At 41.5% G+C, this 13632-nt stretch overlaps 1 protein-coding gene across 1 annotated transcript; it reads right to left on the bottom strand.

Annotated features, from left to right (window-relative positions):
* Window positions 1-616: 616 nt before the first annotated feature.
* On the bottom strand, window positions 617-4572 carry LOC138855060 (phosphoenolpyruvate carboxykinase, cytosolic [GTP]-like). The gene is made up of 3 exons (XM_070101965.1): window positions 4414-4572; window positions 2941-3061; window positions 617-2722 (listed from the first exon to the last, which is right to left on the bottom strand). Exons 1-3 carry the CDS (start codon window positions 4455-4457, stop codon window positions 926-928), a joined length of 1962 nt encoding a protein of 653 aa, XP_069958066.1. The 5' UTR covers window positions 4458-4572; the 3' UTR covers window positions 617-925.
* Window positions 4573-13632: the final 9060 nt, after the last annotated feature.

Raw genomic sequence — 13632 nt, 5'->3', positions numbered from 1 at the left:
AAAATAACCAACGGCTGCACATGTCATAATCTTCAGCTTGTCGGTATTTTAGACCTTTTTCAACATGGTTTAATGAGTTCTAGAACCCTTTAATTATTCCATTATTATTATTATTTTCATCATCATTACATTAATATCGCTAAGCAGGAGTGGCTATTCCGATCAGAACTACGAGTATCAAAATTGGTCTTATTTGTTTACTGACATATTTAACATTTTTAATACTGTCATTATCAACCTGCTGTTATCATGATTAATTTATCTTTTAGTAATTAATATAATTTATAATTTGCTGTTATTTTGACTAATTTCCTGTTTTATTAAGGAAATATATCAAAACATGTCCAAAATCCACAAGTTTCACTCCGTGAGCTTTGTATAGGCTGTAAACTACATTGCAGTAAGCTTTACAAAATCAAGGACTAAAGGAGCTTCAAGCCTGCAGATCAAGAGCTCTTCATTAATGACTAGTATCCCCCCCCCCCTCGAATGGTTATTACAAGTAGGTGGTGTAGAGTTTATGGTTCATAGGGACTTGGCAGGATTGTTTCCGTATGTTTAGTCACTGGGAAGATATGCAATATATTTTATATATATAGGAGATATAAACAGATACTGCAGTCATATAAAAATATATTATTTGAACATAGCTCATAACTTTATCACGTGGAAGATCGCAGTAAAACCTGCGCAGAATATGTCTAAGCACAGCTGAGACAGGAACTGAGCTTATTGCTGTTTTTTTTTCTTTTGCATACCCTCGTGAAAAAAATATAAACGGGAAAATGTGAATAATAATGTAAGTTGTTAATGATGATGAGCCATTTTTTTTTTTGGATATCTTTGTGGAAATCGAGAGACTTGTATTATGATCTTAAGACCTATAGTATGATCTCGATGAGCCTATAGTATGACTTAAAAGCCTTTACGATTTCTCTAACCTCTTCTCCAGCTTCTTGAGTTGTTCCCTTACTTCGTTAGCAAGATCAATACCAACTTGTTCGTCAAAATACTTTGTTATGTCGCGAACTTCCTGTTCCCAGAATTCCTTGGGAATGCTAAATAGCTCATCCATATCAACGTCCTCCAGGCCGGACAGGTTGAGGGAAGAATACTTTGGCAGGAGTCCTATTGCGCTCTCTTCGGCCACATCTTCGCCGTCGACTCTCTTCAGGATCCAGTCCAAGACGCGCACGTTCTCCCCAAAACCTGGCCACAAGAAGTGCCCCTTCTCGCTCTTACGGAACCAGTTCACATGGAAGATCTTGGGAAGAGGCTTCTCTGTGCGGGTCTCCATGCTCAACCAATGCTGCAGGTAGTGACCAAAGTTGTAGCCGAAGAAGGGTCTCATGGCGAAGGGATCGTGCATGATCACCTTACCCTTATGTTCAGCTGCAGCTGTTGCCTCAGACCTCATGGAAGCTCCCACCATCACACCGTGCTTCCAGTCGTACGCCTCGTACACCAGAGGAACTCCTTGGGGTCGTCGTCCGCCGAAGAGAATTGCAGAAATGGGTACACCTTTAGGATCTTCCCACGCGGGGTCAATGATGGGACACTGGCCTGCGGGGGTGCAGAATCTAGAGTTTGGATGAGCTGCTGGTTTACCTGATTCTTTACTCCAGTTGGTGTCTCCCAGCCACGACGTAATGGTTACATCATTAGCAATCTCTTTCTCCATTCCTTCCCAGAACACTCCTCCATCACTAGTCTTGGCGACATTGGTGAAAATTGTGTTGGAGAGGACAGTCTTCATGGCCACAGGATTAGTATGCATGGAAGTGCCGGGAGCTACGCCAAAGAATCCATTCTCGGGGTTTATTGCACGTAACACTCCATCCTCGTCAAATTTCATCCAAGCAATGTCGTCTCCAACGCATTCCACTTTGTATCCGGGCAGCGAGGGCGTCATCATGGCCAAGTTGGTCTTGCCACATGCAGAAGGGAAAGCTGCAGCAATGTACTTCTTGACACCCTGAGGGTTGGTGATGCCCAGGATAAGCATGTGTTCCGCCAACCAGCCTTCGCGTTTGGCAATGGTGGAACCAATGCGCAGAGCAAAACACTTCTTTCCCAACAGTGAGTTGCCTCCATAACCTGACCCGAATGAAATAATCTCATTAGTGTCAGGCACATGGGTGACGATGGTTCGTGCCGGGTCGCAAGGCCAGTTGTTGACTAGAGGTCTCTTGAGGGGCAGTGGGCAGCCAACAGAGTGAAGGCACCTGACGAAATCATCTTCACCTAGCGCTTCCAGCACCTTACTGCCCATTCGCGTCATGGTTCGCATAGAGGCCACAACATAGGGAGAGTCTGTCAACTCCACACCTATCTTAGAGAGAGGAGAACCTACGGGACCCATGGAGTAGGGCACCACATACATTGTCCTGCCGGCCATACATCCAGGGAAACGCTCCTGAACGGCACTCTTCAAGTCCTTAATTGACATCCAGTTGCCCAAGAGGCCTTTCACGCCTTTTTTCGGAGTGGGGATAGTCTCATTTCGATCTTTTGTGACGATGAAGGTCTTGCTTTCCACTCGAGCTACATCTCCTGGGTCAGTGCGGGCTAACCAGCAGTTCTTGTACTTGGGGAGATGCTCTATCATGCCGGCCTGCTGCATCACGTTCAACAGGTGTCTCAGCTCCCGTTCAGTGCCATCACAGATGTGCAAATTTGCTGGCCTACATAAACGGGAGCTTTCCTCCACGAAACTCCTCACCTGTTGACGAAATACGGAAACTGTCACTGAGGGAAGACATTCTTAGTTCTGCAGTAAGTCGTAATAAGCCTACTGTGTAGGCGAAACGTTTCGAAATAAAGCTGCCTACCTGTTGCACATGTGTCTTACCTAACAACATATTTAAGTTATTGCTTTTAATATCAGTAATGCATTTTTTAAATATTTTAAAGAGTATCTTTGAAAGTGTTAGTACTGACCTTAAGTTTAAGGTCAGAGAGTCTGCCATAGGCAACGGTGAGGTTTGGGGCCTTAAAGTCCAAGTTCTTCTTAGCGGCTTCTGAGGCCACTCTGGATGCCTCGCTCACCACGCTGGTCAGTCTGGAGGATGGAAAATGTAGGTTTAAAAACTCATCATTAGTACAAGAGTTAATGATCTACCACCTGTCCCTGGAAGAGAATGCAAGCGAACACATAAACCAGGATGAACTGTAAGAGAAAAAAATATACTAAAAATGGTAGATTGAGTGAAACAGTTTTAAAAACTTATTGGTAAATACTAAATGAGCAGGATATACTGTACACAAAGGTGTGTGCATCTCGATTATCCTAGGCATTCTCGAGTTGTAATCGGTTGAAGAAAGAAAAAAGAAAAGGCAGACCTCTTACAGGTACCACATCATGGCAGACTGTGCAAAGTACCTCCAATTAAAAGCAGACACAACGAGAACTGAGTGTTACAACTCCATCACTTGTCATTAGTAGATGACTAAAATAACAATGTGGTTAATGTAAAAAGTTAAAATACCAATATGTAAAGCATTATTAAACCTTATTTGAATTTTTTGTCAGGATTAGAATATTATATAAGACACATATGCAACAGTTAGGTATCCCCACTATGAAACGTTTCCCCTACACAGTAGGCTTCTTCAGTCGAGTACAGAAAAGTTGATAGTACTCGACTGAAGAAGCCTACTGTGTAGGCGAAACGTTTCATAGTGGGGATACCTAACTGTTGCATATGTGTCTTACCTAACAACCTGTCGGTATTTTATACCATTTTAATGTTCAGAATATTATATACACATTATTAACCCCGAAGGTTAGTAAAGCCAGGATAACTAAGCCATTCAGTATGCCTTATTTCCTGTGAAGCCTTTCAGTTTTATCCAGGATGAGACCCACAACAATCGTCTAACACCCAGATACCTACTTACTGCTAGGTGAACAAGGACAAGTATATGACCGCATTCTTAACGTTTCCATTCGGTCCAGGATGTAACCAGGTATTTCCTATTGTTAGGCGAAGACGGTATAGTAACTCTAGCTCTACTAAACGAATTCTTTGAAACTCTCGTAGCTGTTAAACCTACAGTGAAATTTTAACGCTATCTTCTTGAGGTAAGTTAATTTAGGCACAGGTACACATAAGTACAATTGTCATACATAGTGTAAATTACCTAGAATAACCCCCCAAAAAAGTCAGAAACCCATCCTGTATGATGGAGTGTAACAGTGAAGCAAAGCTATATTTAGTTCTCGATATGTAGCTAATATACTGTGACTTTGACACCTTATAACATATGAAAAATGGTAGCTTCACACTAAGGGTGTGAATGTCTTGTTTCAAGGCATAACACGGCCTCAAAGATCCTGGCAAGAGATAACTTTTAAAAAATAAACGAGAGGAGCAAGCACTTTGAATATTACACAAAATAGTGTGGACTTACTTTGCTTCCAGCATGTTGTTGGCGGAGTCATTGGAGAACACCATGTTGCTGATGTTAAGTGAAGATGGAAGTGACTTCGTTTATAAGACTATGTTCATAGCTTGACTGCCTCTTGGAGGTGAAGTGACGCTCACTCCTCCAACACCGGCTTATATTGCCCTCACTGTTGGACGGCAGCCATCATTTGACGTCATCCCTCATGACAGTGTTGTACTTTGATATTACTGTTTCTTGCTCTTCTTGACGGACCCGGACGCTACCCGGTCAAAGATTGTGAATTCACTAACCTTTTGATATATATCTTTATTTACAAATACTTCAAAACAGTTAATTATCATATATATTAGCAGGCTTACAATTATACTAGAAAAGTAATCGTGAAAATCATGATAAAATTCATCAGGGTATGTGGCAAGAAATGTGATTGGCTGGCTAGGGCCGTGCCTACTGCGAGGCGAGCTGTGATTGGTTAGTGGGAGCCACGCCAGGGGACCCCAGCATCATGCATGGCTGTTGCCATGGTACCTGAGCTCTGAGATGTTACTTGAAATAATATAAGCTTACAAGGATTATTTATTAACCATATAGTAAGTAAGGGAGGGGGAGGATAAGTTGCTGAACTACGTGTTGGGTGAACAGGACGAGGAGTTGCGCATCGTAGTGGATGGGCAAGTAAGTTTATTTAGGTACAATTTTTTTGGATGATTACAACTGTCTTGTATAGTAACACATGTGTAAATTACCTAAAAGAACCCTAAAAAAGTCGGACAAAGTGACTTTCTTTCCATTGGGATCTTTGTAATACTTTTAGCAGCCTAAGTATTAGATACATTAAAATTTCTTGATTATTATCAAAAGTAAAACAAGAATAAATCAGATGAGTGACAAATTACAATAAGGATGGTAGGTAAAACACATAAGCAACAGTTAGGCAACTTTATTCCGAAACGTTTCGCCTACACAGTAGGCTTCTTCAGTCGAATACAGGAAGTAGGCAGGAACAGTAGAGATGTGAAGACGATGTAATCAGTCCATCACCCTTAAAGTCGTAGAATTTGAGGTTGTCAGTCCCTCAGCCTGGAGAAGTTCAGTTCCATAGTCAGATAGTTCCTGACTATGGAACTGAACTTCTCCAGGCTGAGGGACTGACAACCTCAAATTCTACGACTTTAAGGGTGATGGACTGATTACATCGTCTTCACATCTCTACTGTTCCTGCCTACTTTCTGTATTCGACTGAAGAAGCCTGCTGTGTAGGCGAAACGTTTCGGAATAAAGTTGTCTAACTGTTGCATATGTGTCTTACCTAGCAATTTAGGCATTACATGTTGATAAATTAGACACATGTGCAACTCTTGGGTATCTTTATTAAGAACATAAGAACGAAGGAACACTGCGGCAGGCCTACTGGCCCATGCGAGGCAGGTCCAAGTCTCCTACCGGCTTAAAGTCTCGTCAGGTCACCTTGACTTAAGGGAGGAACACGGCAACCGTCCTGGTAGCACAAGCTAATCAGGTCCAACTCACACCCACCCACACCCACTCATGTATTTATCCAACCTATTTTTAAAGCTACACAACGTTCTGGCCTCTATAACTGTACTTGAGAGTTTGTTCCACTCATCCACAACTCTATTACCAAACCAGTACTTTCCTATATCCTTCCTGAATCTGAATTTTTCTAACTTAAAACCATTGCTGCGAGTCCTGTCTAGGCTAGATATTTTCAGCACATTATTTACATCCCCTTTATTTATTCCTGTCTTCCATTTATACACCTCCATCATATCCCCCCTAATTCTACGTCTTTCTAGAGAGTGAAGATTCAGGGCCCTTAGTCTATCCTAATAGGGAAGGTTTCTGATACATGGGATCAACTTTGTCATCCTCCTTTGTACATTTTCCAGAGCATTTATATCCATTCTGTAATACGGTGACCAAAACTGTGACGACTCAGTGGTCAGTCGTCACGTGAGGTCACAGACCCTGAGCTGCCTTGGGGATTAGTGTGGACGGTTACAAAGCATGGCTTGCTTCTGCAGTGTTTTAAAAATTGAGGTTGGAGAGTTGAAGGAGGAGGTCTTGCTTCTCCAGGAGGAGATTAGGAGGCTGAAGGTCCACCTCAATGGGTCTGGGAGAGAGTGTGAGGTGGCTGGAGTTGTGGGGAATGAGGCTTCTAGCAGCGAGGTGCAGTCTGTCTCTCGCTGTGAGGAGGCTGTAGTTGGGGAGGCAGCAACGGCTACCAGCAGTGAGGTGCAGCCCAGCACCTGCTACAAGTGGCGAGTAGTTCACAGTAATGGAAGGCGCATCAGAGTAAGGAAAATTAAGAGTGAAGATCTGAAGGTAGGAAATCGCTTCTCTGTTCTTCAGGATGAATGTACTTCAGTGGCCAGTGAAGGTAAGGGTGCTACTGCCCCTGCTAATGGAGGTAAGCGCATTCTTGTGGTTGGTGACTCTCAGGTAAGATACATTGACCGTGCTTTTTGTAATAGGAATAAGAAGATGAGAGATAGAGTGTGCTTCCCTGGAGCTGGTGTTGGGGACATTGTCAACAGGCTGGATAATATCATGTCAGGTAATGGGAGCAAGCCCATTATCTGTCTCAGTGCTGGTGGAAATGATATTGGGAAGGGTAGGAGAGAAGAGCTGCTAGATAAGTACAGGTCAGCTATAGATTTCATTAAGTCTAAGGGAGGGATCCCAATCATATGTAGCATCTTGCCTAGAAGGGGAGTAGGAAATGAATGGTTGTCTAGGGCAATTGGTGTAAATTGCTGGCTAGACAGATACTGCAAGGAACTTGCAATCCCATTCATTGACAACTGGAACAACTTTTATGGCAAACATGATATGTATGCAAGGGATGGGGTACATCTCTCTGGGGCTGGGGTGGTAGCACTTGCAGACTCGATTGAGAAGGCCATTGGTGAAATGCCTATGATTTTAAACTGATGGAAGATAGAGGTATGGGTGTGTGTGGGAAACAAGCAGGTTGCAACACTTGGGTTGGAAACAGTAAATGTATAAAAGGCATTCAGCATGAAGTTATAAATAAAGACAATAGATCAGGTCAGCAAACAAAGGGGGACAGCAGAGGGCAGCAAGGGACTAGCTCCCTTAAGGTTTACTATACTAATAGCAGGAGTGTAAGAAATAAGATAGATGAGCTAAGATTAATTGCAAGTGCAGGAGACATAGATATTATTGCTATAACAGAGACCTGGCTCAATCTGAAAGATAGAGAGATGCCCTCTGAATGTCACATACAAGGCTATAAATTATTCCACACTGACAGGGTCAACAGGAAAGGTGGTGGAGTAGCGATGTATGTCAGAGACAATTTAAATTGTTGTGTTAGACAAGATATTAAATTAGAAGCGTCAGCCACTGAATCTGTTTGGTTACAGCTTCTCGAGGGCCGAGAAAAACTAATTTTGGGTGTGATTTACAGGGCCCCAAATCTTGATAGGGAGTGCAGTAAACTTCTATGGGACGAAATTCGTAAGGCATCTACATACGAAAATGTTGTGCTAATGGGAGATTTCAACTATAGACAGATTGACTGGAGCAATTTGACAGGAAATTTAGAGTCAGGTGACTTTCTTGATACGATCCAGGATTGTTTTTTAAAACAGTTTGTGACAGAGCCAACTAGGGGAAATAACCTCCTTGACTTGGTTCTTGCCAGTAGGGAAACACTAATTAATAATCTTGAGGTTAATGATGAGCTTGGGGAAAGTGATCACAAATCACTCAGTTTTAATATATCATGGAATTCCCCTAATAATGGCAATCAAGTCTCCGTCCCTGACTTTCGCTTGGCTGATTTCATAGGACTGAAAAATTACTTAGGTGGGCTGAACTGGAATGACCTGACTAAGGGTCAGGTAGGTGGTGATGGTTGCCGATATGATGCTTTCCAGGGCATAGTTCTAGCTGCTCAGTCAAATTATGTTCCAAATAGGGAAATCAGATCAAACAAAAATGATCCTAAATGGATGAACAATAGATTAAAATATCTGATTGGTCAAAAGAGAGGCATATATAGGCAAATCAAAAGAGGAGAGGGGCAATTGAGAAATCGATATATTCAGTTAAAGAGAGAAATAAAAAAGGGAATTAGAAAAGCAAAAAGAGATTATGAGGTTAAAGTTGCAAGAGAATCGAAGACTAACCCAAAAGGATTCTTTCAGGTATACAGAAGTAAGATCAGGGACAAGATAGGCCCACTCAAAAGTTCCTCGGGTCAGCTCACTGACAGTGATAAGGAAATGTGTAGAATTTTTAACACATACTTCCTCTCAGTTTTTACACAGGAGGATACCAGCGATATTCCAGTAATGATAAATTATGTAGAACAGGACGATAATAAACTGTGTACTATTAGGGTCACAAGTGACATGGTCCTTAGGCAAATAGATAAATTAAAACCTAACAAATCCCCAGGCCCTGATGAACTGTATGCAAGGGTTCTAAAGGAATGTAAAGAGGAGCTTAGCACACCTTTGGCTAATCTTTTCAACATATCACTACAAACTGGCATGGTGCCAGATAAGTGGAAAATGGCAAATGTGATACCTATTTTCAAAACAGGTGACAGGTCCTTAGCTTCGAACTATAGACCAATAAGCCTAACCTCCATAGTGGGAAAATTTATGGAATCAATAATTGCCGAGGCAGTTCGTAGCCACCTTGAAAAGCATAAATTAATCAACGAATCTCAGCATGGTTTTACAAAGGGGCGTTCCTGCCTTACGAATTTATTAACTTTTTTCACTAAGGTATTTGAGGAGGTAGATCATGGTAATGAATATGATATTGTGTATATGGACTTCAGTAAGGCTTTTGACAGGGTCCCACATCAGAGACTATTGAGGAAAATTAAAGCACATGGAATAGGAGGAGAAATTTTTTCCTGGATAGAGGCATGGTTGACAAATAGGCAGCAGAGAGTTTGCATAAATGGGGAGAAATCAGAGTGGGGAAGTGTCACGAGCGGTGTTCCACAGGGGTCAGTGTTGGGCCCCCTGCTGTTCACAATCTACATAAACGACATAGATGAGGGCATAAAGAGCGACATCGGCAAGTTTGCCGATGACACCAAAATAGGCCGTCGAATTCATTCTGACGAGGACATTCGAGCACTCCAGGAAGATTTGAATAGACTGATGCAGTGGTCGGAGAAGTGGCAGATGCAGTTTAATATAGACAAATGCAAAGTTCTAAATGTTGGACAGGACAATAACCATGCCACATATAAACTAAATAATGTAGATCTTAATATTACGGATTGCGAAAAAGATTTAGGAGTTCTGGTTAGCAGTAATCTGAAACCAAGACAACAGTGCATAAGTGTTCGCAATAAAGCTAATAGAATCCTTGGCTTCATATCAAGAAGCATAAATAATAGGAGTCCTCAGGTTGTTCTTCAACTCTATACATCCTTGGTTAGGCCTCATTTAGATTATGCTGCACAGTTCTGGTCACCTTATTACAGAATGGATATAAATTCTCTGGAAAATGTACAAAGGAGGATGACAAAGTTGATCCCATGTATCAGAAACCTTCCCTATGAGGATAGACTAAGGGCCCTGAATCTGCACTCTCTAGAAAGACGTAGAATTAGGGGGGATATGATTGAGGTGTATAAATGGAAGACAGGAATAAATAAAGGGGATGTAAATAGTGTGCTGAAAATATCTAGCCTAGACAGGACTCGCAGCAATGGTTTTAAAGTTGGAAAAATTCAGATTCAGGAAGGATATAGGAAAGTACTGGTTTGGTAATAGAGTTGTGGATGAGTGGAACAAACTCCCAAGTACCGTTATAGAGGCCAGAACGTTGGGTAGCTTTAAAAATAGGTTGGATAAATACATGAGTGGATGTGGGTGGGTGTGAGTTAGACCTGATAGCTTGTGCTACCAGGTCGGTTGCCGTGTTCCTCCCTTAAGTCAATGTGACCTGACCTGACTAGGTTGGGTGCATTGGCTTAAGCCGGTAGGAGACTTGGACCTGCCTCGCATGGGCCAGTAGGCCTTCTGCAGTGTTCCTTCGTTCTTATGTTCTTATGTTCTTATGTTCTTAAATGAGGCCTAACCAAGGATGTATAGAGTTGAACAACCTGAGGACTCCTATTATTTATGCTTCTTGATATGAAGCCAAGGATTCTATTAGCTTTATTGCGAACACTTATGCACTGTTGTCTTGGTTTCAGATTACTGCTAACCAGAACTCCTAAATCTTTTTCCCAATCCGTAATATTAAGATCTACATTATTTAGTTTATATGTGGCATAGTTATTGTCCTGTCCAACATTTAGAACTTTGCATTTGTCTATATTAAACTGATCTTACTTCTGTATACCTGAAAGAATCCTTTTGGGTTAGTCTTCGAATCTCTTGCAACTTTAACCTCATAATCTCTTTTTGCTTTTCTAATTCCTTTTTTATTTCTCTTTAACTGAATATATCGATTTCTTAATTGCCCCTCTCCTCTTTTGATTTGCCTATGTATGCCTCTCTTTTGACCAATTAGATATTTTAATCTATTGTTCATCCATTTAGGATCATTTTTGTTTGATCTGATTTCCCTATTTGGAACATAATTTGACTGAGCAGCTAGAACTATGCCCTGGAAAGCGTCATATCGGCATCCATCACCACCTACCTGACCCTTAGTCAGGTCATTCCAGTTCAGCCCACCTAAGTAATTTTTCAGTCCTATGAAATCAGCCAAGCGGAAGTCAGGGACAGAGACTTGATTTCATTATTAGGGGAATTCCATGATATATTAAAACTGAGTGATTTGTGATCACTTTCCCCAAGCTCATCATTAACCTCAAGATTATTAATTAGTGTTTCCCTACTGGCAAGAACCAAGTCAAGGAGGTTATTTCCCCTAGTTGGCTCTGTCACAAACTGTTTTAAAAAACAATCCTGGATCGTATCAAGAAAGTCACCTGACTAAATTACCTGTCAAATTGCTCCAGCCAATCTGTCTATAGTTGAAATCTCCCATTAGCACAACATTTTCGTTTGTAGATGCCTTACGAATTTCGTCCCATAGAAGTTTACTGCACTCCCTATCAAGATTTGGGGCCCTGTAAATCACACCCAAAATTAGTTTTTCTCGGCCCTCGAGAAGCTGTAACCAAACAGATTCAGTGGCTGACGCTTCTAATTTTATATCTTGTCTAACACAACAATTTAAATTGTCTCTGGCATACATCGCTACTCCACCACCCTTCCTGTTGACCCTGTCAGTGTGGAATAATTTATAGCCTTGTATGTGACATTCAGAGGGCATCTCTCTATCTTTCAGATTGAGCCAGGTCTCTGTTATAGCAATAATATCTATGTTTCCTGCACTTGCAATTAATCTTAGCTCATCTATCTTATTTCTTACACTCCTGCTATTAATATAGTAAACCTTAAGGGAGCTAGTCCCTTGCTGCCCTCTGCTGTCCCCCTTTGTTTGCTGACCTGATCTATTGTTTTTATTTATAACTTCATGCTGAATGCCTTTTATACATTTACTGTTTCGAACCCTAGTGTTGCAACCTGCTTGTTTCCCACACACACCCATACCTCTATCTTCTATCAGTTTAAAATCATAGGCATTTCACCAATGGCCTTCTCAATCGAGTCTGCAAGTGCTACCACCCCAGCCTCAGAGAGATGTACCCCAGGAAACGTTTCGCCACACGGTAGCTTCATCAGTCCATACAAAATGTAAAGTAAAAGGACACAAGTGCAACTAATGTGACATTTATTGTGGCAACGTTTCGCTCTCCAGGAGCTTTATCAAGCAATGGCTTGATAAAGCTCCTGGAGAGCGAAACGTTGTCACAATAAATGTCACATTAGTTGCACTTGTGTCCTTTTACTTTACATATTGTCGGTAATTCTACCAACTTTATGAGTTAGTATTGTAAAGGACCTGCCGAGTAGGGGCCAACAGGCCTACTGCAGTGTTCCTCCATTCTGATGTTCAACAATCTCACAGCTCTGTAGATGAATGGTTCAGAGAACCGACATGTTGATAAATTAGACACATGTGCAACTCTTGGGTATCTTTATTGAGGAAACGTTTCGCCACACAGTGGCTTCATCAGTCCATACATAGGAGAAACTTGAAGAACAGGGGGAGAATGAGGTAATCAGTCCCTCAACCTTGAGTCGATGTGGACTGAACACATCGACTCAAGGTTGAGGGACTGATTACCTCATTCTCCCCCTGTTCTTCAAATTTCTCCTATGTATGGACTGATGAAGCCACTGTGTGGCGAAACGTTTCCTCAATAAAGATACCCAAGAGTTGCACATGTGTCTAATTTATCAATCTCACAGCTCGCCTGCCTTGAAAGAGGGTCTTGATACACCCCATAATTTCATCCTAGAGAGAACGAATCATCTGAAGAGTATTATTATTGGCTTTCCATCTCTTGTTTTTAAAAGTTCAAGTTATCCAGCCTATCATTTTTTTTCTTGCATTTGCGATGACAACATTGTCGTGCTCCTTGAACGTGAGATCTGACATTATCATTCACAGGTCTCTCGCCATACAAATTGTAAAACCATCCAATGTAATCTGTGTATTCTAACGAAATAAGCATCTTTATTTTTGTGGAAAAAGACACTTATGTACAGTTCAGGACATTTATTAGAGGAGACGTTTCGCCACGAGTGGCTTCTTCATTTGAGACTGCTTAGACAGATGCTGTTCCTCTTATACTCCTCACAAGAGGTTCCTTGATGCTGACAAAGTTTACACAGCCTACGTTGGCTGATGGAGCACACAGAAGTATCTGTGTCCTAGCTGAAACTGAGCGGCAGTAATATCTAAAAGTCTGATAAATTAGACACATATGCAACACCTGGGTATATTGAGAAAACGTTTCGCCACACAGTGGCTTCATCAGTCCTATACAAAGAAGAATGATGAAGATCAGAAGGACTTTAGGTAATCAGCCCCTCAAACACCTTCTGATCTTCACCATACTCCTTTGTATAGGACTAATGAAGCCACTGGCGAAACGTTTCCTCATTAAAGATGCCCAAACGCTGCATATGTGTCTAATTTATCAATTTGTCGGTTCTCTGAACCATTTATCTATATCTAAAAGTCTGCTGATTTTGTTGGATGCAATATAAACATGTGATTCTCCCAGCATAATAAACTAACGAGAGCTGCGTTAACCGAGGGTCAACTTCACAGTCT

The sequence above is a fragment of the Cherax quadricarinatus genome, chromosome 79, assembly GCF_038502225.1.
Source record: "Cherax quadricarinatus isolate ZL_2023a chromosome 79, ASM3850222v1, whole genome shotgun sequence".
NCBI classification, from domain to species: domain Eukaryota; kingdom Metazoa; phylum Arthropoda; class Malacostraca; order Decapoda; family Parastacidae; genus Cherax; species Cherax quadricarinatus.
This window is presented reverse-complemented; position numbering and strand designations above follow the sequence as displayed.